At 47.4% G+C, this 23,927-nt stretch overlaps 1 protein-coding gene across 1 annotated transcript in view; it reads left to right on the top strand.

Annotated features, from left to right (window-relative positions):
- The window catches only part of DISC1 (DISC1 scaffold protein), a 353,386-nt gene that overhangs the window by 265,127 nt on the left and 64,332 nt on the right, over positions 1-23,927 (top strand). The window contains exon 10 of the mRNA XM_036829396.1: positions 14,875-14,935. Within this exon, the coding sequence (XP_036685291.1) occupies positions 14,875-14,935 (61 nt within the window). The remainder of the gene's footprint in view (positions 1-14,874; positions 14,936-23,927) is intronic.

The following is a 23,927-nucleotide window of genomic DNA, read 5'->3' as shown; positions in this document are numbered from 1 at the left end:
TCTCTGCCCATCATTTTAAGGTTTTGTTCCTTTTGGAATTCTGTCCCCAGCTACCTTTTCTTGTCATGCTACGTGGCTGGCATACTAGGTAGAATAATGGCCCCAAAGATATCCACGCCCTGGTCCCCAGAATCTATGAATATGTGATGTTACAGAGGGTTTGCAGACATGATTGAGGTTAAGGATCTTGAGGAAGGGAGAGTGTCCTGGATTATAAAGAGGGGCCCAATCTAATCATAAGCGCCTTTGAAAGCAGAGGACTTTCTCGGCTGGAAGCAGAGGAGAGATGAGGCGGAAGGGGAGGTGGAGAAACCTGAGGCAGGAAATGACCTGACACGGGATTGCTGGCTTTGAGGCTGGAAGGAGGGGGCCGTGAGCTGGGGGACGTGGGCAGCCTCTAGAAGCTGAGACCCACTCCTGGCTGGATCTCTATCCTCCGCCTCGTGAATTCCTGCCCCTCACGACCACCTTCTATTGGGCAACTCCACTTGGATATCTTAAAGACAAGTCCAGCTCTACATGTTGGAAAGTGAACTTAATTTTATGTCCTCCCAAATCTTTTTTTTCTGGTGTTGTCCATTGCCAGTTGACCAAGCCAGAGCCCTGGCGTCAGGCTGGTCCTTTTCTCTCGTTTTACTTTTCGTGTAGTCTCACCTCTTCCGGGTCTTTGTTGTACTGTCACCATCTCAAGGAGGTCTCCCCTGACCACCCTATTTACAATGGCAGCCCTCGCCTGATACACGTGTGGTCCCTTTTCCCTTATCAACAGCTGCCGTATCATACTTACTTCTTTGCTTCTCTCCCCACTTGGAATGTAAGCTCCATGTCTGTTTTATTTTATTCATTCTGTTTAAGCAATAACCCAATAGTTCCCAAATAGCAGGCACTGCTTTAAGCATTTTTACAAATACCCACTTATTTCACGCTCCTTTTTCACCGTGGTGTTTCTAGCTTTGATGGTAGTGCCTAGCACCGAGTGCCTGCTTGGTATGCAGTAGCTGAGTGAATGAATGAATGAATTGATTCAACCTGACACTAAATCCTGTCAATTCTATTTTCTTAATATTTTTGATATCAGCCCGCCTTTATCCATCCCACAAGCACTTCCTGGTTCCAGGCCTCTTGCATCTCAGCAGCACTATTCCATTGGTCCTCTTACATCTAATCCCACCCACCTACAATCCACTCTGTACAATGCAGGGAATGTAATGTACTAGGATCCCGGGCCCACGATGCTTCTTGGTAGACGCTTGAACGGCCCTTCTTGACGTGCTTTCTCCATCTTCATTTCTCACCCTCCCCTCCTTCCTTACACTTCAATCTTCAGTGGCCCCAACATCCAGTTTCCCAACTATGCCCTTTCTCTGCTTACTTCTAAGCCTTGGCATCTGGCTCCTTGCCCAGCTCACTCCTTGCTACCTGCCCTGCTTCCTGCCCATCCCTCCTATTTCTACTTGGCTACCGCCCTCCCTGTGACACCTCCGTGGTCTCCATCCGTCTCCACCACGTGAAGTGCCTGCCTTTCGCTCACCAGCTAGTCTGTCCTGCCCTCTCCCCATGTGCTGTAAAGACCCCTTTACCTGTGCGATCCTCTTGCTAGTTCACAGGTACTTGAGGCACTGGGCTGGAGAGCGGGGTCTCCTTCAGCACCTAGCAAACCAGCTGGCACCTAGCAGGGGCTCAGTAGGTACCCGCGAGCCCGTGAATTGGCTTCTTGAGGCTGGGTGAGCCCAGGCCAGGCGCCCTCGCCAGCCAAAGGGCCACTTGCTCAGCCGGGATTGATTTGCAGGCGCAATTATATGTGTAAATGCATTTTCACTGTTCTGCCTTAGGACCCAGTTTTTGAAAATTAGATTTTGAATGTCCCATCCTCCTCACTCGCGTCGTTTGCTTCTAGACAGTTAGCGCATAATTTAAAATGAAAGGCATAGAAAATTGGACTCATTTAGTTTACTCTGTTTGAAATCCATGTTGGGCTATTTTTAAATTCTCATGGATCTTGTGCTCTTCAGAGTGTGCGTGAGAGGGAGGCGGGGGCCTCAGAAGCTGTTAGAGGTGTTACTGCACTTTGTTTTAGTACCTTCAGTATTCACACTTAGCATTGCCCCAAATACAAAGACTGAAAATCAGAGTCGGCCTCAACATTTGCTGCATTACGTTCTCAACTGTGACAAGGGGCCGTGGCCGGCTTGCACCCTGAGTCCTGGAAGGAGTTTTGACCTTCTGTCTTCTGCTTCCCAGTCGACACGCTCCCGTTTCCACTGTGCCCACTGCAGACAGCGGGTGGGAGCAGATGAACATGAGAGCATTAGCAGGGGGCCTGAGGCCCCAGTTTACAAACACTGCTCTCTTAGGCATCCTTGTGAACAGGTTGGTGGTTGGGGGCTCTTCCTCACCCACCGTCCTGAATCCCTGCTCTCGGGTTAGGAGTTGGTACCAAACCTTCCGATTTCACATAGATTTCTACCTGCAGCCGCTCAGCGCACCTGGGGTGTGAGTTAGAGATTCCTTGCAGCCGGGAGGTGCTGTGTGTTGACACTGAAGTCCAGTGTGTAAGGCACCAGAGTCTCCTAACGCCCGGCACACAGCCGGCTTTCCGGCTTTCCCCAGGGATGCCAAATGCCCAGCGCCTGTGCTCATAACCAGGATGTTTCCCCACGTGCCCTTCTCGGCTTTACAGAGCAAGAGTGGGGCTCAGCAGCAAGGCCAGGAACATGAAATCAGACACGCTTTGTAATAGAGTGAATACATAATCTAACTAACAAACACATAGCGGACTTCCCTGGTGGCGCAGTGGTTAAGAATCCGCCTGCCAATGCAGAGGACGCGGGTTCGAGCCCTGGTCTGGGAAGATCCCACATGCCGCAGAGCAACTAAGCCTGTGCACCACAACTACTGAGCCTGCGCTCTAGAGCCTGCGTGCTGCAACTACTGAGCCCGCGTGCCGCAACTACTGAGCCCGCGTGCCTAGAGCCCATGCTCTGCAACAAGAGAAGCCACCTCAATGAGAAGCCCGCACACTGCGACGAAGAGTAGCCCCTGCCCACAGCAACTAGAGAAAAGCCCACGCGCAACAACGAAGACCCAACACAGCCAAAAAAACCAAAAACCAAAAACAAACACATAGCAGGAACCCAATGTGGGGTGCTGTCTTCCTGAACTTGAATTCTAATGGGAGGGACAGAAAAATGAAAACCGAAAACAACATGTGAATGAACCCATAAATAAAATAATTACAAGAGAGAAGCGCTAAGGCCTACAGAGGCAACAATCTGGGATCAAAAGGAAAATAACCGAGTGGCAAATAGCCAGTGGCTGTGGGGGGGGGAGCGCCCTCTAAGGCAGTGACATTTAGGCTGAGGCTTAAAGGAGAAGAAAACCACCCCTGCAGGGAGTGCAGGGGAGGAGCATGCCAGGTGAGGATGAGGAAAGAGCCCGGTGTGTTGGTGAGGCCAAACGTGGGTGGAGGGGGTGAGTGGACAAGATGCGGATAGGGCGCTATCCGGAGGGTTTGCAGGCGCTGCGGAGGGTTTGTGTTTTGTTCCAAGGGCAAAGGGAAGCCCACACAGCGTGTTAAGCCGCTTTTTGTGGGCTCTGTCTCCAGTGAGAAGGGCCCGTGTGAAGAGAGGGAGTTGGGGCCCAGTGTAGTGGCCTGGAGGAGGGAGAACTCGTGGTCTCCATCCGAGTTCTGCATTCAGCCTCCTCTGCCTTCCAGGTGTACTGCGTGGAAATGGAAAATGCAGTAGCCAGATGTGCCAAACCTTGGTTCAGGGCATCATGTTGGGGCCGCAGAGGCACAGCCAGGGTGGGCATTCCCAGCCCCCAACTCACTACCCCTGTGCTGAGCCCCCTACACTGCCTCCGTGCCAGATGCTGGCCCCAGGAAGGTGCCGGCTGGGCGTCGCATAACACACATTCTTGCCCAGGCTCTGGGAGATCAAGGATTACGTTCCCTGTCGGCTGTCTTGATAAGGCTAAAATCCAGCTCTTTCACAATGTTGTGTTTGTAGCTGATAAGGCCTGTCTCCTTCTTTCCCCTTGTCCGTTATAGATTTAACTGCAAATGTTGGTGAGAGCAGACCCACCGCTAATAGGTGCGGGGCTGGGGCAGAGACACAGCACGAGGCGCAGATACTGTAGATCTGGGTATTTAAAGTTGTGAATCAGTCTAGTGAATGGCTAAATACAGCGTGTTCTATTGTCTTAGCTTGAGGTTTAAAATGTAGGTTTTATTATTATTCGGGTATGTTGAGGCCAACAGACCAGGAGACGACTGCTACTGAGAAGACAGTTTGTTACTCAACAGCTCCCAAGAGATGGGGGCACACCATGTCACGGGAGGGCCACGGGGGGAAGCACCAGGGTCTGCTGGGAGGCAGAGGGAGGGGGAAACGTGGACAGTAGCCTTTACTGTGGTTTCCCTGAGAAGGGATGGGCAGGGTCAGCAGACTGGCTGGTTTGAATCATTTCAGGGCTCTGGGGCTTAGGGGCTGTTCCTAGCTGTCTGGTACCTGGCCCTGGGTGATGAGGGCAGGGGGAGAGTGGCCTGGAGAGTGACAGAAGAGATAGTTGGGCATGTGCACTCTGGGATGTCTGGTTTGCATGTAAGAGGCTTGCTCTCAGGTGAGTTGTTTTCTCCCTCTAGGAACTGGCCAGCCCTGGGCGGGGCAGTCCCTCCAGGGTCAGCAAGGCTCAGGTATCAACAAAGCAACCTAAAATGCAGGAAATAAAAAATATGATTAATACACTTGACAAATATGACTCTAACGGCTAGGAGACCAGGTGGGAGTTTAGAATTCTCGGATCCCTTGGATCCCGTGCTGGAAAGCAGAGGGGACGGAGAGTTGGCCACAGCCCCGAGCCTCCCCGTCTTTGCCCACCTCTGTCATCTGCCCCCATGAGCTCCTCGCATACAGGCGTGTGGACGGTCCAGCTTGCGTGTCCTAGCTCTGGCCACTCCTCTGTGGTGAGGCTCGCCTGCGCCACCCTGACCCCCCTCCTGGAAGGAGAGTTGGCCTCCTCCAGACGCTAGGCATGTTGTGGGAACATGCAAGTGACGCTCTTGCATGCGTCGTAATACAATCTTGGATTCACGAGTTTGGGAGGATGAGTTGCTTCAGGCAGAAGCAAGAGGCGCCATACAGGCTGTTTTCCTGTAAGATTTTATATCGCCTGGTCCTTCCTCACCTGGCGTGTGTTTGTCCTGATGAAGCAGGTATGCAAAGATTCATATTTTTTCTCTGTTAATTTTTTAAACCTATTTGTTCTGTCGCCTATGCATCGTCTGAGTGTGGAAGGAGAGGACAGGCACGTGGGTTTGGCGTTGGGCCTCTGACAGAACTTGGCCTGTAAGAAAGAGGTGCCCAGCCACGTGTGGCCCCGTTGTGCGGCCACGTGGGAGTGATGCACGGTCCTGGACGTGGGCACCCTTTGCACGTGTGTTGGGGGTGGAATCTCAGAGCCAACTGAAAACCCACTTCTTCTGCAAAAGGCTTGAGAAAATAAGGCAATAAAAAAACTGTAGGTAGAGTCTTTCCAAAGCACAGGTAGAAGACTTATCAGGATAATCATTACATTTCACTGCATCTTAGAGTTTAAATTCACAGGTACCTGGTGTTCTTGGGGTGTCTTATTGATACGCCTGAGTCCACCTGCCCTCACGGGGAGAGGCTGGGAGACTGTGAGCTGGACCCTGGGGCTGAGTTACCTGTGCTCATGCCTGGGGGGGTGAGTGACATGCACTGATTAGATGGACACATTCCGCGCCCAGAGGCTCACGTGGAACCAGATTCCAAGTTTTCCACCTCAGGTGTAGTGCTGGCCCCTGTCTGGCCCTTATCTAGGAAAAAAAAAAAAAGCCAGTTCACTTTTGGACGTTGTCCCAGCCTGTAAGAGGTTGGGAACGTCCGTGAAGTCCACGCGTAAATGGATTTCATCCGGATTTGCTCTGCTTGGGTGCCCAGCAGATCAACACCTGGAGCAGAGGTGGGATGGTCTGTGATGCTGTGGCCTTGTGAATTGGCTTAGTGCCAAAGATGGGCGTTTGGGACTCTTCCCTCTTTATTTCATCCCCATCACACGCCCCCCCTCTCCTCTTCCACATGCGTTGCTTTGTTTGCACTAGAGACTGAAGTATAGCCCTGCATTCACATCCTTCTCAGCTCCAGGGAGCCCAAGCGGCCCCCTCTCTCCTTCTCAGGCTGGGTTGCATTCGTGTGTCGTCCAGTCTCCAGTAATTCACTGTTTGATGACCTCAGTTACTCGGCGTCCTGAGAATCTGTTCTGATTTCTGTCTCATCAGGCTGTCGATTCCTTGAGAACATACACGTGTCTTCCTCACTGTGGCTTCCGTCGAGGATGGCACAGCACTGGCCCCTGGGACCTGGTGCCTGAGGCGCTGGGCACCTTCTCTGGGCCCGTGATTGTGCTGGGCGCTAAGGGTTCAAAGGACATAGCGTCCACGATTCCGGCAGAGAGGATAGCCGTGCCCGAAATGAGCTTGAAGGCTGTAGGAAGGTGGGAAATGTGTGTAGGAGCCCAGAAAGGGAGAGAACACATGGGAAGCAGGGAGCATCTCGGTGGGCAGAAAGGCAGACACATGTGAGGAGGATATTCCAGGCAGAGGGAACAGTAGGAGGGTCTGTATTGGCCCAGGTCACCCTCCTGGAGGTGGAGGTGGCCTCAGGAGCTGTCAGGACTCCCTCCCCTTCGTCCCTCCTCTGCTGACCTCTGAGTGTCACCTTCATCCTCCTGCTGTGACCGAAGCCTGGCTGCGGTGACTGCAGCCCTCATTCCGGGCCCTGGAAAGGGACGGGCCTCTTGGCTCAGTGCAGCGTTGGAAACTCCGGGGCAGGGAGCTTGACTGTTCCCATCCGTGTCCCCTCAGTGGAGGACAGACTGCTGAGAAGCAGGTGAGGGCTAGGACCTGCTAGCAGGGGGCTGGGTTGAGGGTGATCAGCCCCCAGAGGGAAGGGTGTCGGGCAGGGAGCCCCCGTGCCGGAGGAGGGGGACGTGGGTGTGATTCACGTAAGCAGAGAGGTTGATGTTGAAATCTTCCCCTCTCCCTCCCCGGCGCCACCCTGCCAAAATCTGCTGGGCGCAAGTTATGTCCCAAGACGGTGCAGCAGGGCATCTTCAACATGGGATACACCGTGTCGTGGGGGATCTGATCAGCTTAACACGGGCCAGTCCTTGCCCTGGAGCAAAATCTGAGTTTCCCCACCCACCTTCCGGGATCTCTCTTCCAAGGGCAATAGCTCAGACAGCCCGTCAGACTAGGATGATTTTGTGTCAAATAGAGAGATTCCAGTTTCAAGCCTTTAATGGATGTAAAGCCTCTGCTTTAGAGGGAAAAGTAAATTCTTTCCTTCTGTGAAATGTGGATTTCCTTCAGTGAAATTCATAAGTTATGTTCCCTAACAGTTGGGCAGCAGTATTGCGCGTTTGAAAAAACATAGACTCTGGAATAAAACCGAATGAACCTTTATTTTTTATTTACTCCTGGAATGAACTTCCTTCAGCCTGACTCCTTATCCTCAAAAGGGATTTAGGGAGTTACCATGAGAATTAGAGATAATTCTCATAATAACGTACACAAGTGAAAGCATCACACCGGCAGCTAGTGTGAGCCCACTCTCCTTAGCTTTAGAAAATCAAGGTCGGGGGGGGAGGGATAAATTGGGAGTTTGGGATTGGCATATACACACAACTCTATATAAAATAGATAATCAACAAGGACCTACCATACAGCACAGGGAACTCTACTCAGTATTCTGTAATAACCTAAATGGGAAAAGAATCTGAGAAAGTATAACTGAAATCACTTTGCTGTGCACCTGAAACTAACACAACATCGTAAATCAACCATACTCCATTATTAAATAAAAATTAAAAAATCAAAGATCAAGTGTGGATTTGGGCTTAAAATGTTTTTAATACTAGTTGTTTAAGAAAATAGTGTTCCACTTTAAAAATAAAGTCCCCAATTCTATTCCTTGTCTGCCTTTTGAAAAGAACGAAGAGAAGTAAATCATGTGGGCATGTGTGGGGTGTGCGTGTCTTTGAGGGAACGGAGGGGAAAAAAATCACAGAACGTGAGTGTATAGTCTCAAATGGACACTCCCAGGCAAAACTAGTAAATAGACATTTTAAGCAACTTACAATATAGTGTAAATGGGTCTCCAGGTCACAGCTCTTTCAAGGATACCTGCTAGGAAGCAAGAAAGCAAACCGAAGGCCTGCTGTCAGCAGGGAAAGCTGGGGAATCAGTGCGAGCGCGTGGCTGGTGAGGGTGTGTGAGTGAGGGGAGCTGCGGAGGGAGGCTGCCTGGAACTGACAGTGTTAGCATTTTTCCGACTAGCTTTCCATGCCGTGTGCCCTTGGTTTTCTTTCTGTCATTGAATAGTGCTGATTTATAGGCTGTGTGCTTCAAGGGCACGGGGAGATTGCATGTAGGGGCAGATTTGAACAGGGAAAGTGAGAATTACTGTATCAGATGATACCCAATTAACTGGTGACAAGCGCAGCAGGTCGAATTGGAAGCGGGGCTATATCTGTTACGTAGAGCAAGCGCTCACCATCTAGTTAATGTTTTTAAACCTTGGGGAGCTTCCCTCCTCACTCTCCTCCCTTTCCTCCTGCCCACGATCTCTTCCCATCTAAGCAGGCGTGGTTTCTACTGACATGAGTGTCCGGGCTAAGCCCCTGAGATGCACTCTGGGTTCAAGGGCGACAGGGCAGGGCTTCTCGCGGGGCAGCTGCAGCCAGACCGTCACACAGCACAAAACGGTGGAAGCAGTAGCATAAACATCAACACAGCTGGGAATCATTGCTTTTCCTTTCTTCACGGACAACTGAATCATGTTTGGATGCTCCACTTCTGAAAAGGCTTTCCCACTCTCTGCCTTTGAAGTTACCGTAACGGGACAGCCTCACTCACCTTGCCCAATGGAGAAAATCTGGACGGATTGTTCATCTCTACCTCCACTTCCGAGAGTGGCCGTGGCAGTGGTGATGGAGGCTTAGAGCCCGTGCTTTGGGACGTTTGGACCTGCCCATCTCCCGTAGCCACCTTATCTTCCCTTGGTGTGGGATCGTGCGCTACACCGAGTAATCTGCGTGTAAGCTTAGGGAAAAATGATTCAGAAATTGTTGGGAAGGTGGAATGATACGGCATTAAATGCCTGATATTCTAAAACGCAAATCTTATTTTATGTGCAACTGCTGTTTTGGATTATGCACGCCTTTTCCGGCTTCAGCCAGTGTGGAAAATCCTTTAAGATCTCTGCTCAGTCACTTCCGCTGGGACTCATGTCTTATCCCCTCAAGCTGGGCTGAATCTCCTTCCGCGATGCTTCCAGAGTGACCGCTCCTTTACATTTCTATCATTGGACCGAACTCATTGCTTTTATTAGCTATCTATTTGTGTGACTGTCACCAGACCTGGTTTTCTCCAGGCTAAGGGCGGCATCACATTCATGTCTGAAGCCACAGTGCCTAATGCAGAACCTGGCACGTGGTGGGCATTTCAGAAACATTAGGTAGATGTAAGAATGAGAGTCAGATACAACCCCAAAGAGAGGCCTGCTATTTGTTAGTGTTTATTAATTCTGTAGGACCCGTATCTGATAATTCTTCTTCTCTCTGCAAATCTCTTACCAACATCAGAGAGAATTAACAACACCACACCAAATGATGTCCTGCCGATGAGAAGTGAGTCCATTGCTAATCTCGTGATGGTGTGTTCGTTTGGTTCCAACCTTAGCAGATATGCAGTGACAAGTCTAAAGCCTAGGAAGGATTATGTCCTGTTTAATTCAGGATCTCTCTCTTGAGAGTTCTATGTAAATGACCACTACACATAGTGATGGCAGAAAAATGCTGTAAACAACTCTATAGAGGGAAACAAAAATCTTGTAAAACCACATGAATTTGACATCTTATTATTGGGAGGAGTGACCCAACCTGAATATAAGCCTGGGAAAATTAGTAATCATTTTCTCATTGCAAACTACTTTGAAATCCCCTTGGCCTATACAATATATATAGATACACACACACATGTATATGTATATGTACACACGTATATATGTGATATATGATATAAGTATATTACACAGTGGTAATGTATTTTATTCTGATATGTTAGCAGTATTCTTCCCCACAGTTTACATGCTATTAGGTTTCCATTTGTTGGTGGCTGTTTTGTAATTGCCAGTGCTGTTTGTGACTCTGACTTTTTACAGCAGTCTTTGGCCTCTCCTGAATTTATTGTCTTTGAACACCTGCTTCATTTTGCTGGCGGCTGAAATTTCACATGCATTTATTCAGTGTGCATTTCCTCGCTCCTATTATTTAAAATTGAGGTTGTGTTCTATAACGGTGGGCTCTGGGACTGTCCCTCACTAGCTGTGTGAGCCAATGATCCTCACTGCCCCTTTCTTTTTCTAACTGCAAAATGGGGATGATAATAACTTCTTCATCGGTACTATTATTGTGTGGCATTTAGAGCAGATGTTTTGAACAGTACCTGACACGTAGGAAGTGCTCAATAAAATGTTAACTAGATTGATGTCATTAACTTGATATCAAGTATTTCTGCATATTGGGTTTCCAATGTGACAGTCAAGATCACTTTGGTACCAGCAAGGGTTCAGGCTGGTATTTCCATCTTCAGTGTAAAATTTGAGTTGTGTAGCACCTCCTATAACAGATTCTGCCAGATTTCAAGGTCCTACAATCTTGTTCCATCCCACCTACGAAGACAATCCAACTGCAAGTCCATTTTTTCCATGTTGTTGCCCTACCTGGCTCTTTGTTAGTGCTACTTTACTCCTTCATCTCCTTGTGTGGTTTAATTACCCAAGTAAACAGAAGTCCTTCCATTAACTCAAGCGGAAGAATAATACTTCAGATGTTCAAAAGTTTCTCAGAATTCTAAAATTTCTCCTTTGTCTTTCACATCTTCCTTCTGGAAGATTTCACTAATGGGTGTTCATCTTGTCTTAATCTACCTTTGAAATCTGCTGACTGATTTTCATAAAACGAGGTCAGACCTCACTTGGTACTTAGGTTATTTTAGAAAAACATCAATAAAATGGCTAATGTTAGACAAAATTTGTGATTGATGCTAAACTGATGAGGTCCCTTCGGCTTCCATTTTCAAATTTGAGATCATATTGTACCGATCTCATGATGCTGCCTTATTAATTGAGGGTGGTGGGGCTGAAGTTCTCTGGAACCACTGCTTCATTCAGTCTGAAGGCAAGGCTGCCGGGGTGTTACTCATTCCCTGTACTATTATCATGACAAATACTGCTGTCCTTTTATTATGCAAACAAAGGATCTAATGCAATGAAACCTACTTAGACCTGCTTCTACTTAACATTCTCCTACCTTCCTAGTTTATCCTGAAAAGGATATTGCTGGGTAGCTTGGTAATTTTTTTTTTCATTAGACTCATAGGGATATTTTTGGATTATCACTTATGATGAAGACTTATGGAAAATGTTGCTATGCACTCGCAGGAGAAATCAATGTTAGCATCTGGCCCTACGGCGCTCTCTGGGTTCCTTGAGGCCGTATCTCTATTATACTTAACTAGTGCCTAGCGTAGTGTCTTGCATGAAGTAGGACCCAGGTGCCATTCCTGTAACGTTGATTTGTGTCTGTGCCATGCACTCCCATAAACGTTTTTGCAGATTTGCTGCGTCTAATGATCAATCAGTTCTTGTTTAATTGGATTCATAAAACTATATAAACTCCATTCTGATATTTTGGCCCGATTCTGGATATCAGATTCTCTGAGCATGTGGGGTGGAGGGAAGTGTTCCTGCCTCTTCCGCATCAGGATACCTGGTGACCCCTGGTCTCCTTTTCCCTTTAGTACTCAGCTTCCCTCGGTACCCTCCTTGGTTCTTGGAATCTTGCCTCACCACCACTGCCATTCTCTGGGTCCCTGCTCTCAGATTCTGGAGAAAGGAGGGAAGAGGAGGGATGGTGATAAGGGAAGAAAGGATGAGCTCTGTTCTCAGTCAGTGTCTCTGTGGGTATGTCTCTTAGGAAGTTGCATATCTCTTAGGAAGTTAAAAACCTAAACTCCCCGTCTATGGTCTGGGCCTCTCTGGAAGGTTGTGCGTCAACCCAGGAATATGTGAGCAAGGCCGGCCTGGGAGATGAGTCAGGATCCAGTGAAGGCAATCAACACCGCATCCTCTGCAGATGGCAGGCTCCGGGCCAGTGGGCAAGATGTTCCTGTGTGGGTCTAGCAGGTCACTAACTGGGGCATCAAGTGGTTAGATGACCCAAGTATTTAGTGTCCGATTTCTTAACAAAATCGTTCATAGGGTGTACCTCTGGATTATTTTAAACGTGAGGATATGGCTGTCTTGTCCTCAAGGGAGGTGCTATGAATTTTTGTCCCTTTTATGAAATGTGCTATCACAATATAATCATAGTTATATGGGATCACCAAGGGCTTCTTAAGTTACTCTCACTCCCTGCGTGATGACATCTCGTCACCTCGCTTCAGTCGCCTGGGTCTTCCGAGTGTCCATCTGCAGTCCAGACCTTCTCTAGACTCATATATCCAACTCTATATTTGCCAGTCCTGCTGGATGTCTAATAAACCTAAATTTATCGTATCCAAAACTGGACTCTTTTTAAAAGTTTTTCGATTGCTTTTATTTTCTCCAGCTTTACTGAGGTATAATTGACAAATAGCGTTGTGAGATAAAGTGTACAACGTGATCGTGATGTTTGATACACATGGTGAAAGAGTTTCCCCTCATCAGGTTAATTAACACATCCATCACTTCATGTATTTATCTTGTGTTTTTTTTGGGGGGGGGGAGTGGACATTAGAGTTCTACTTTCTTAGCAAATTTCAATCCAAAATTGAACTCCTGCTGGTCTCCCCAAACGGGTTTCGCCGCTACGTTCCCTTCTCGGTTGATGGCGACTGTTTTTATTTCAGTGGCTCAGGGCAAAAACCTTGTAGTCATTCTTGACGTGGCTCTTTTTCACACATGCAAATCCAATCCGTCAGGAACTCCTGTTGTTTCTATTTTTTAAAGTATACCTAAAGTCTGCCTCTTATCGCCGCCTCCTGCTGACGCCCTGGTCTCAGTCCCCATCACCTCACCTCCTCCTACAGTCTGGTCTCAACACAAAAGCCACGAGCCAATTTCTTGCCATCCTTATGCAGTGCTTTCCCATTTCACTCAGAACACCCCAAACCCCGAGCTGGCTTTCCAGTTACTACAGCTGTAGAACTACTTATCCCCCCAACTTAATGACTCACAACCATTTATTATGTGCACAAATTCTGTGAGTCAGGGGTTTCGACAGGGAGCAGCAGGGATGGCTTGCCTCCCTTCCATGGCATCCGGGTCCCTCAGACTGAAAGGCCCAAATCATCTGAAAGCTTGCTTACTCACACGTCTGCACACACCACACACACACACACACACACACACTCTGCGTATCTGAGCACGCCCCTAGCTGGGTCTTACCTTGCACCTTCTTCAGGATTTTATATGTGAAGAAATTTTTATATAGATTTTTTTCCTTTTTTTTTCCCAAAACACTTTATACTTTTTAAAAAGCAATTCCTGGTGGCGTGTGCTTCCAACACTGGCTCCCCCCTGCCCCCAGCCGCGTGCTGGGGCTTCTGGGTCCACAGCCCCGCCCGGGGTCTAGCGGAGGCCCAGCAGCAGCTACGGCAGGGTTGACTCTGCTGGGAGCGGCAAGGAGCCAGCCGCCCTCTTCCTACCCTACCTCCCAGTAACTACTGCCTGCCCGGGGGCACCCACTCCCTGGGACTCTGGACGGAGGGACAGATGGACAGAGGGAGCTGTCCCCAGGACCCCACCTCCTTCTCTGAGGGGATGCAGGGCATGGATCTGCAGGAGCTGCCCCCTGCAGCTGGTGTTTCTCTCCTGCTCCCTGAGCCTTCTTAACTGAATAAAATGTTGCGGCCAAAAAAAAGAAAAAAAATGCGGGCTGTAGGCTGAGCCCTTTGCCCCGGCGGCCGGGAGCCACAGCAGCTCTGCACGGCCTCTCGTGTGGCTTGGGCTTCCTCACAGCATGGCGGCTGGGTTCCCAGGAGGAGGAACCAGGCAGGAGCTGGACCCTAGCCTCAGAAGTTAAACAGCATCCTTCCTGCCACACGCAGCTGGGCGAACAGTCCTAGCCTGTTCAGATTCAAGGGGAGGCAAGCACAGAGGGTATCAGAGCTTGCCCCAAAGGTACCAAATCTCTTTTACATTAGCAAAGTGCCTCTTTGACCCATTGGGCCCTAAGAGTCATCTATTCCTTCAGTGTTTGGCGGTTACGAGGCACTGAGTTTACCTCCAGTAGAAGCTGATCTCACAGCGTTGGGAGCTGAGCAGTTGATGTCAGCTCACTGGCTGGATCGGGCTCCCGTTTGTTTTTCAGCGAAAGGGTCTGTAGTCCTCAGCTACCATGGGTGAGGTTCTCTGGTTAAACCACAGGATGGGTTGTTCTCTCTCTCACTCTTTCCCAAACTCTACAACCAAGCCTTTGGCTACCAGGTAGGAAAGGTGAGGGACACAGAGCACAACGGGATCCACGCCAGACACCGGATACGCTGCCTTTGAAAGCACGTAGCGAAAGGCATCAGACCCTTGATCCCTGGCTCCGACTTCGGCAGTGCCTGGAGGCCTCAGACCCCTTCTAATGCATCCCTCCAGGCAAGCCGTCCAATGGATTCGAGTGTTTTCCAAACATAGGATGTTATCATTACTAGCGGCTCAACTGCTGCAATCCTTTGGGTTTTGGCTTTTAGTTGAGCAGTTCTGGGTTTTGTTCACTCTCTGACTCCAGTTGCATCAATTTTGGATTTTTGTTTTGCAGAAACCAGTGTGAAGGCGAATACTATGAAGTACATGGAAATGCTTGAGGATAAACTGCACAGGTAAGGATGGTAACTTCTTCACTACAGACTCCATGGCACGTCTGGATTCTTTATTATAACAGAATTTGGTGAAAGCAAAGAAAAAGGCTAGGCAATTTCTGCAATAAATTAACAAAGAAAAACACACAAAAAGGAGTCCTTTGAATCCTGTAACAGAAGAAGCAGGTGCCATACAAACATCTCCCAGAGCTTTTCTCTTTTTATAAGAAGTAAGTAGATTAATAAGATGTTGAAAAGTGTCCGGGGAGATCACAGGATTGTTTTCATGTTTCCTAAGAAGAAGAAGAATCTTCCATGGTATGTTAAATTCAGAATTCATGCCTTGGTCTGTCTTTCTCTTCTTTTAAAGGTCTGAAGTGGATGTTATGGATTTTGACCCAGCTTCTCTATGTTTTAGAACAATATAAAAATGCACATCCTAGATTCTGTTTTGAATCCTGAATCAAAACAAGTGTGAAAAATTCCTGTGCCTTTTTTTTTAAAACCCAATTAGGAATTCAGATTTGAGAAACATTAGGGATGTTGCATCGTGTCAAGATGTTTCTGGTTTTTGTGGATGTGTACTCATGAAAATAAATCCCAGCCACCAGGATCTGTTCCTAATTAAGGAAACAAGTAGGAAAATGTAATACGTGCTTTCCTCTCTGGGACTCATTTAGTTCTATGGAAAATGTTTTGCTACTATTTTGGAAATTGTTAAATAACTCTTTAAACAGGTTATATGCCTTAAACCTTCGTCTGCCAGGATAATGCCATCGGCTAAAATACTGCTTCTCCCTTAAGAGATGTTAAGGGGGGCTGCCTAGCTGAGCTCTGCTCTACAGGGCAAGTGAGGTGCTGCAGGGTTGATTCTAATGCTTGGAAAGCAAGTTCTTCCAACCACTGACTGGTATTGCCCTGACCCCTGTGCCCTAGATGTGGGGAGGAACCTCAACGAAGGTGGTCTGTAGCAGGTATGGGGTGAGAGGGCTTGCAGGTAAGAGGCCTCCTCTAAGGAAATGTCTCTCCTCCTTAGAAAGTAGGGCACTCAGCTGGGTCAGGTGCGCTGCCCTGAGTCTGGTGTCCTCCTCTACCATGTGTTCTGCCGGGACAGGTTTCTGCACATCCCTCTTGATCTTAACTCTGCTTACTGTTTCTTAGCCGTAAGCATCCCACACACCCTGTGTTCTGTTAGGTGAGTGGGTGGCAGGTTGGAGCTGTTAAGACATGGGTATAGGTAGAGCAGTGCCCCTTTAAATAGCAGCTCTGTCACTTATCAGCTACCTAACCTCAGATAAGCGTTCACCTTCAATTTCTTTATCTGTAGAACAGAAGGGTGGGTACCTACCTTCCAGGTGTGTGCCTTTTATTATCCACTGTATATGAAGCACTCTCACAGTCAGCTGTCAGCAAACCTCCGTTCCCTTCGCCTCCTGCCACTTCTGATCTGTGGTGCCCTGATCGTCAGACCTGGCTGAACAGTCATGCCCAGAACTCATCCTTTTCCCTCCAAGCCAGGCCCCTGTGCTGTGTATGTAGGCCCCTCGCCTACCTGTTGAGGCCCTCCCACCTGGTGCCTGTGTGGTACCGGGACTCACGTTCACTGCCCTTTCCCTCATCTCCCCCCTTGGAGTCAGTCTGTAGTCCTGCCACTTAGGCCCCTGTAAGCATCCTCCAAGCCCACCTGTGTTCGCCACGCTAGGGTGGGTCTGTCTTCTCTCACCGAATGACTGTGAGGGCTGCTTTGTACATTTTTCTGTGTCCAGGGTTGCCCTTTCCACTCCATCCTCCAGGTGATCTCGAGTGAGCATCTTAAAATGCAAATCTGGTCGTTGTGCATCCCCGTCATCCGAAGGATAAAGCCTGAATGTCCCACTGCAGCTCATGCATTCTTCCACGTGGCCGCTGTGGGTCCTTCGTAATCAACCATCACCACCCGTCACCGCCCTACTCCAGTCCTACTGATTCTCGTATGTTTCTCAACGCCACTGTGGTTTTTTTCTAGAGAGAAACTCATTTAGAAGGGAAAATGGTCAAGGGATTATCGTTCAGGGAATTATTAGGTTGAACCATGTGAAATTACTGATATCAGACCATTTCGACCTAGAAAAATGGCCCTCTCTTACGGTGCAACCCAATATTTAGTGATCTGGAGTAATCTTCAGTAGGTCCGATGCTACGGCCTGAGACCGGCCAGTGTCCTTCCCCATGGCGTGCTGGCCCGTGCATGGATATGCGGACTTTCACCTCTCCCTTGGCATGTGCCCCTGGGGGCCTCTCCCAGCCCCGCCCCGACCAGCCCTCCATGTGTCTAAGCCTCGTGCATCCTTCAAGTTTTAGACGTCTCCTCTTTGAAGCCTTCCATGACTCCCCAGGACTGAGTCATGTGCTTGCACTGAATTATTCGTCTTGCTTTCAAAGTGCTTCACGTCAGGTGTGGAAGATTATGTCTGTCTTGTTCAGGATGTATCCTCAGTGATTTGATAGGTCTGAACAGTGTAGGTGAACAAACAATATTTGCTGAATGAGTGATTGAATAGATGACTGAATGAATGCAGCCAATCTGTAGACAGCCCGGTCTCATTTCCATCACCTCTCCAGCCATGTGGATGCATGGCTCACATAAGATTGTTACTTGGGATCCATCAACAGTCTCTGGGAACCAGGATGGTGGCTGGCCCGTCCTCCAGCCTACTTCCTGAGGGCTCTTTCCATTGCTGTTTCCAGCGGTGAGGAGGTCTGGCTCAGATTTGTTTGAACTGCTGTGGTGGAAACACCCAAATAGAGAGGAGATAAGGCAGCAGGTTCTGTAACCCCTGGGCCGTGGGCAGAGGGGCAGACAGAGGCTGGGAACTGCTGCGCCCTGAGGTGCGTGCAGGGGGGTTATTGCTGCCTCGCAGCGCAGCGGGAGGCCAGCCTGGAGGCGGCGGAAGTGTGGTGAGTGTCGGGCTCTCCTTCCTGGGACAGAACCGCCCTCCCCAGCAGGCCTGAGGCGTGATGGTGGCACGATCCCGCCTCAGTCATGTTTCTTTTCAAGAGGATCGACATCTTAAAACACAAAACCAGTTTTTAGCCCTTGGTGGTTGACATCATGGTGCTCAATTAATGTTGCAAGATGTTGACGAAAGCAAGGTGACAGATGCCGATGAAAATCTTTGTTATTTATTTACACTGCCTGGAGCATCTCTGGGCCTTATGGGGGTTTAGAAGGAGAGTTGCTGGGAACTGAATAAAATGCTTATTTCCCCTTAGAAAGTTGTTGAGGACACTGGGGTGGGTTCAGTGTCTCCCTCTCTATCAAGAAAGTAAAATGAATTAGAAATTAGGAAGTGACTGATGCTGTCAGCAGCTCAGAAGTATCTCCTTCACAGTACGGAACAAAAAAGTGGGCAGATATTAAATAGGGACTTCTAGTATATAGTAAACAAAGATTTGCCTTTTAATAATCTGAGTTATATAAAAAAGGAAATTTCCCTCTAAGTTTGAATGTTTGTAAAAACATTAAAAAGGTTTTTTTAAAACCTGATTTTTAAAACCATGATTTTATTTGCTATCAAACAATGTTAAGGCTGCCAAATATTTGACGTACTTAAAAGTATCTCAATTATGTTATTCTGTATACTCAGGGTATCTATTCAGTCAAGTATAATTGTAAATAGATCAATAGTAAAATCGTTATTTGTAAATTACACCCATAAACTCTTTATTTCTTATACAGGAGAACAAATATAGACATATATACACATATGCATGTATATATACACATCCACATATATAAACACACAAACTTGCAATTGAAAAATAAACATTTCACAGTTATTCTATTTATTTTGAAAATTCCCCTTTTTAAAATTAATTTTATTAGAGTATAGTTGCTTTACAATGTTGTGTTAGTTTCTACTGTACAGCAAAGTGAATCAGCTATACGTATACATATATCCCCTCTTTTTCAGATTTCCTTCCCATTTAGGTCACCACAGAGCATTAAGTAGAGTTTCCTGTGCTGTAACAGTATGTTTCATTAGTTAGCTATTTTATACATGCTATCAATAGTGTATATGTGTCAATCCCAATTGAAAATTCCCCTTCAGTAACAAGGCATTGAATGGAAGTTCATGGATGAGAAGGAGGTGACATTCTCTCCTTTACATCCAGCCTTACGATCAGGGAGTGACTTAGAGGCTGGGGAGAAGCTGGCTTATTATCTCTCTATCAGTGAGGGGCAGAGAAGCAACAGACCTCTGGCAAATACACCTTGTTCTCAGGAGGAAGATGAACTGATGGAAAAAATAATCCAAGTTATAAGTTAGATGCATGTACGTTGCTGCTCCTTGTTTCTACAAAGGAGATAGGATTTGGGGATTTTTTTCCCACCTGTTTCTGGGATGTCCCACCTTCCCTTTATCTACAGCCAGAGAGCCAGGAGGGTGGCCGCAGTCAGTTACAGGGTCGTGATCACTCCACAGACCCACTCCCTCACTGCTTTCCTTTCCATTCCCACTGCTGCTACCTCTGACTTGAGTCAGTAAAGCATCTTACAGCCTCCCTCCTTCTGGGCTCACACCGTTTCAGTGCACTCTTCCCCCGCAGCCAGGACGACTTCGTTACCGTCCTGCTTACAATCCTTCTAGGCTCCTTTGCATCCAGCATAAACCCCACGGTCCTCGTCAGGCCCCCAGGCTCCCCATGAAGGGGCTCCAGCCTACTGCCACCTCGTCCCTGTGATCCCCACCCTCGCTGGGTGCCCGGCGCTCCAGACTAGCCTGTGCTTTCAGTTCCTTAATTCACGCCCCCAGCAGCCCCTCTGGGGAGCCCTCCCCTTCCCAGCTCCTGGGTGCACGCTCACCTCCCAGCTCAGCCCAGTATCTTCTCTACAAAGCCCCTCTGCCCTCCTCCTGTTTCCTTCTTGGTTCTCAGAGTAAGAGCCACTTACAGCAATCTGTTGCACTGACTTCTCTCCGCTTCTGTTGGGCTGCCAGCTCCTTGAGGATGCTCACTTGCTCTGTGTTCCACGTGGCTGGCATGCTGTCTGACACAATTTCAATAAGATTATATTTAATGCAAAGAATGGATGGATAAATAGCCATTGTATCTTGAAACGTTATTTTCCACTGTTCGATTCAAAAAGTCAAGGCAGCCTAAGAAGATGTAATGCTCCAGAAATCCATTTGTCTTGACATCAAATCTTAGTGGGATATAATAGAAAAGGGGGAAAAAAATGTACTCTTAAAGAGCTTTCTTTACTTTCTTTACTCCCGAGGTTTATTGTTTCCGGAGGTAGTACTTAAGCGTGATAGTTTGGCCTTGCTCATTTTTCCTTACAGCTGAACCTTGCTTGAATTTCTGTTTTTTCAATTATTATTATTTTTTGGTTATATTTGTTCATTTGTTTTATTGTTTAGATTCCACATCAAAGTGAAAACATAGGGTATTTGTCTTTCTCTGTCTGACTTATATCACTAAGCATAATACCCCCCAGGTCTATACACTTTGCAAATGGCGGAATTTCATTCTTTTTTATGGCTGAGTAATATTCCATTGTATATAGAAGATGTGGTATTTATTTTCTCAAGTATTCGTATTCTCTGGTAGCCATTTTTCTCAAAGAGGCAAAAGGAATATTCAAAAGTCTTGTAGATGGGTTACATTTTTTACTGATCCTACGTTATATCTTGTATCTAACCATTGTACAGGAGAAATTTATTACTGTCTAATGGCCAGCTCACATCTCTGGCTCGTGGGCACCAAGCCCTCCACCCTAAGGCTCCATTTAAACTCACAGAGTCTCTTGTATGCATGACTGATGGGAAAATTTCTCTTTTTTTTTCTAGCATTTTTTCTAAGGTTAAACATAAAAACTGCCACAAACTATAGGCACAGTTTAGTGGATTATAGGTGAATTTTGTTTCTTTGCGCTGTTCTGTATTTCTCAAGCGAGTTTTTTTTTTTTTTTTGGAATGTGCATCATACTTTCATAATCAGAAAAGAAAACAGAAAAATCATTAAAGTCTGTTTTGACTGTAGAAATAGAGACTTTCTCAGAGGTCTTCTTAGCTTTAGAGGGAACTATTAAAAACTCATTGGTCTTACCTGAAATTTACTTAGAGACATGTATTTTTCTAAAGGTGATTTGGATCTTTTTTTTTTTTTTTTTTTAAAGGAATGTAGTTGATTTATTTATTTATTTATGGTTGTATTGGGTCTTCGTTTCCGTGCGAGGGCTTTCTCCAGTTGCGGCGAGTGGGGGCCACTCCTCATCGCAGTGCGCGGGCCTGTCACCATCGCGGCCTCTCTTGTTGCGGAGCACAGGCTCCAGACGCGCAGGCTCAGTAATTGTGGCTCACGGGCCCAGTTGCTCCGTGGCATGTAGGATCCTCCCAGACCAGGGCTCAAACCCGTGTCCCCTGCATTGGCAGGCAGAGTCTCAACCACTGCGCCACCAGGGAAGCCCTTTTTTTTTTTTTTTAAATTAATGTTTAGTTTCTCATTATCTTGCAGTTTCAATAGGGACAGCCCGCCAGGAAATGGTAGCTCAGGGAACTCACTGCTCAGTGGCCAGCGGGGTGTGAGCAGGGAGGGAGAGCCGTGGTGACTCCTGCCTGGGCACCATCACCTTGGCAGCTGGTCTGTCTGGACGGCTTTGCCTTCAGCCCAGAAGCCAGCAAGGCCTGAGAGGCACACAGCTTCCTGGAGTTGAGAGGACCTGTTGGGCAATGCTGTCCTGACCTTCTCTCTGAGTCGGCACAGTGTACCACGTGGACGACATCAAGAGACTACGGCACCGTTTCTCTGCCCAGAGGACATGCCGTCTAGAGTGGGAGAAGTGCTGCCCACAGTGTGCCTCAGAGGTCAAGGTCGGTCCCCTCACCCGAGGCTCCTGGAGCCGGTCAGTCACGGCTAAAAGCAAGTGTTGATGACCAACTGCCCACGATCTCAGGAAGATGGGAATTAGGGCTGAAGATGGGGTCCCTGGAACCCTTGTTTCCAAGGCAGCTGCCTACGAGACGGTCCACTAGGATGTGGGAAGAACATTTTAGAATTTCTGTTTTGCTTTTTCATTTCGCTCATCTATAAGGTTTGTCCTTGAACCTGTTTTATATGTGTATAGTAGTACATGCATACAATTTGTGAAACAAAAATCAGAGTGCAAGGTTGTAGTTTTCTCACTGATGACATTAACACTTGCTTATTTTCCGATTACTGAATCAGATGTCACTTTCAACGTATGACCAGCCTATGCAGCGGCCGTCTTTGTCTTCACGTCCACAAAGGAAAAAAAGGAGTTAATTCTATACCAGAAGGGTTGGCACTCAGATACACAAAGAAGATGAAAGAGGCAGAGACATGAAGAGGGAATGGGCAGAGTTACAAAAGGCACGGGGGAGAGGGAATTTACAGTGTGGAGCTATTGGTAACTTCAGGCCAGAATTCACGAGCCTTGTTCAGGTGTGTGGCCCTTAAAAGCGTAATAGCTGAAAGCCCGGGAGGCTGCTTCTCCCGGGAGTACATTCCAAACTTGACCGAGCTGTGCTTCCCTGCAGGCTGGAGGCCGCTCACCAGCTTCCCAACAGGAGTTTAACAACGACTAGAATTCTTTGGGATCCCATATAGGATGTTCTTTATTCCGAATTATGCAAGGCGATTTCGACGTTTCGCTGCACCTGGAACAATCCATTTTCAACCCACATTGACCTTATTTCGAAAGCTGCTGGGGGAAGGGACTGTAAGAAATGGCAGCCAGGAGATAAGTGACCAGGCGCGGGCGGACACCTGCTTCTGTTTTTCGCACTTTTATCGTATTGTTTTGCCGCTGACCCAGGCGTCCCTTCTCCCCTCTTAGGAGGCACGAGTCAGACACGTTAGTACCTCCCCAGACCCCACTGCTTCTCTGGGAGCCCAGGGCCTTGCTCACCCCGTCTTCACAGCCTCAGCCCCGTTTTTTCTTCCTCTGCATCTCAGAAAGGCAGATTCTCAGCTTCTTTCTTTTCCCTCCTCTGTTTGGCGTGACCCTCCTGCGTTCACCTCTATTCTCAGCTGGGAGCTATTTGTATTTGTGCCATCTCTCTCTGTCTCTCTGTGTCTCTGTGTCTCTCTATCTCTCTGTGTCTCTCTGTCTCTCTCTGTCTCTCTGTCTGTCTCTGTCACTCTATCTTTCTCTCTGTCTCTATCTTTGTCTTTCTGTCTCTCTATCTCTGTCTCTCTGTCTCTCTCTGTCTCTCTGTCTCTCTCTGTCTCTGTCTCTCTCATTAGCAGAAGGAGATGTTTAGGATGCAGAGGCTGGAAGTACATCACCCCTTTTCATCCCCACCCGATAAGCTGTCTCTCTACTGGGTTGACTCCTGTCTGTCCTTTCAAACAGGAGTTGAGGAGGTACAGCCCGCAGGGACTTCTTTGTCCTCTGGCTCCTGTCCTGTCTCCCGTCTACTTCTCACCTCCCCTTTGATCGCACTGTCTTGGGACATGAATTTTCCCTTTATGTCCCTGTTCTGCCTTCTCACCTCAATTGCCCACTCAGGGCTCAGTCCTTCCACCCAGGAGATACTGTGACTTCATCCATTGCTGGTCTTTTGTAGCAAGCCCACATTTCCTTCTAAAACTGGATAAATTGATCCTACACATCATATACACGAAAGCCTTTGTGACAATATTCGTTGTTATATTTGCCCACTTTTGAATATTGAAGCAATTTGGCTATACTGTCTAATTTTCCAGGGGAAACAAGGATCTAAAATACCATACTATTTTGAAATTCAAACTGATAAGAAATCTTAAAGCAGTTAATTCTACAAAGGTCTACATAATCATTAATTTAATATGTAACCATTGATGGTTCACATTTAATTTTTAATCTTATTTCATCTTAGAAAATCCTTCAGTATACTTAAAATAATAACGGTTAAACATATAAAAATACATACTTACAGAAAAATAATACATAAAATACAAGAAGATGGCATGAATTTAAAAAGTAGGAAAAAAAATAAGGAAAAACAAGGGTAGGGAAAATATTGGT

The sequence above is a fragment of the Balaenoptera musculus genome, chromosome 16, assembly GCF_009873245.2.
Source record: "Balaenoptera musculus isolate JJ_BM4_2016_0621 chromosome 16, mBalMus1.pri.v3, whole genome shotgun sequence".
Lineage (NCBI taxonomy): Eukaryota > Metazoa > Chordata > Mammalia > Artiodactyla > Balaenopteridae > Balaenoptera > Balaenoptera musculus.
The sequence above is the reverse complement of the archived record's forward strand: the minus strand, read 5'-3'. Positions and strand labels throughout refer to the sequence as shown.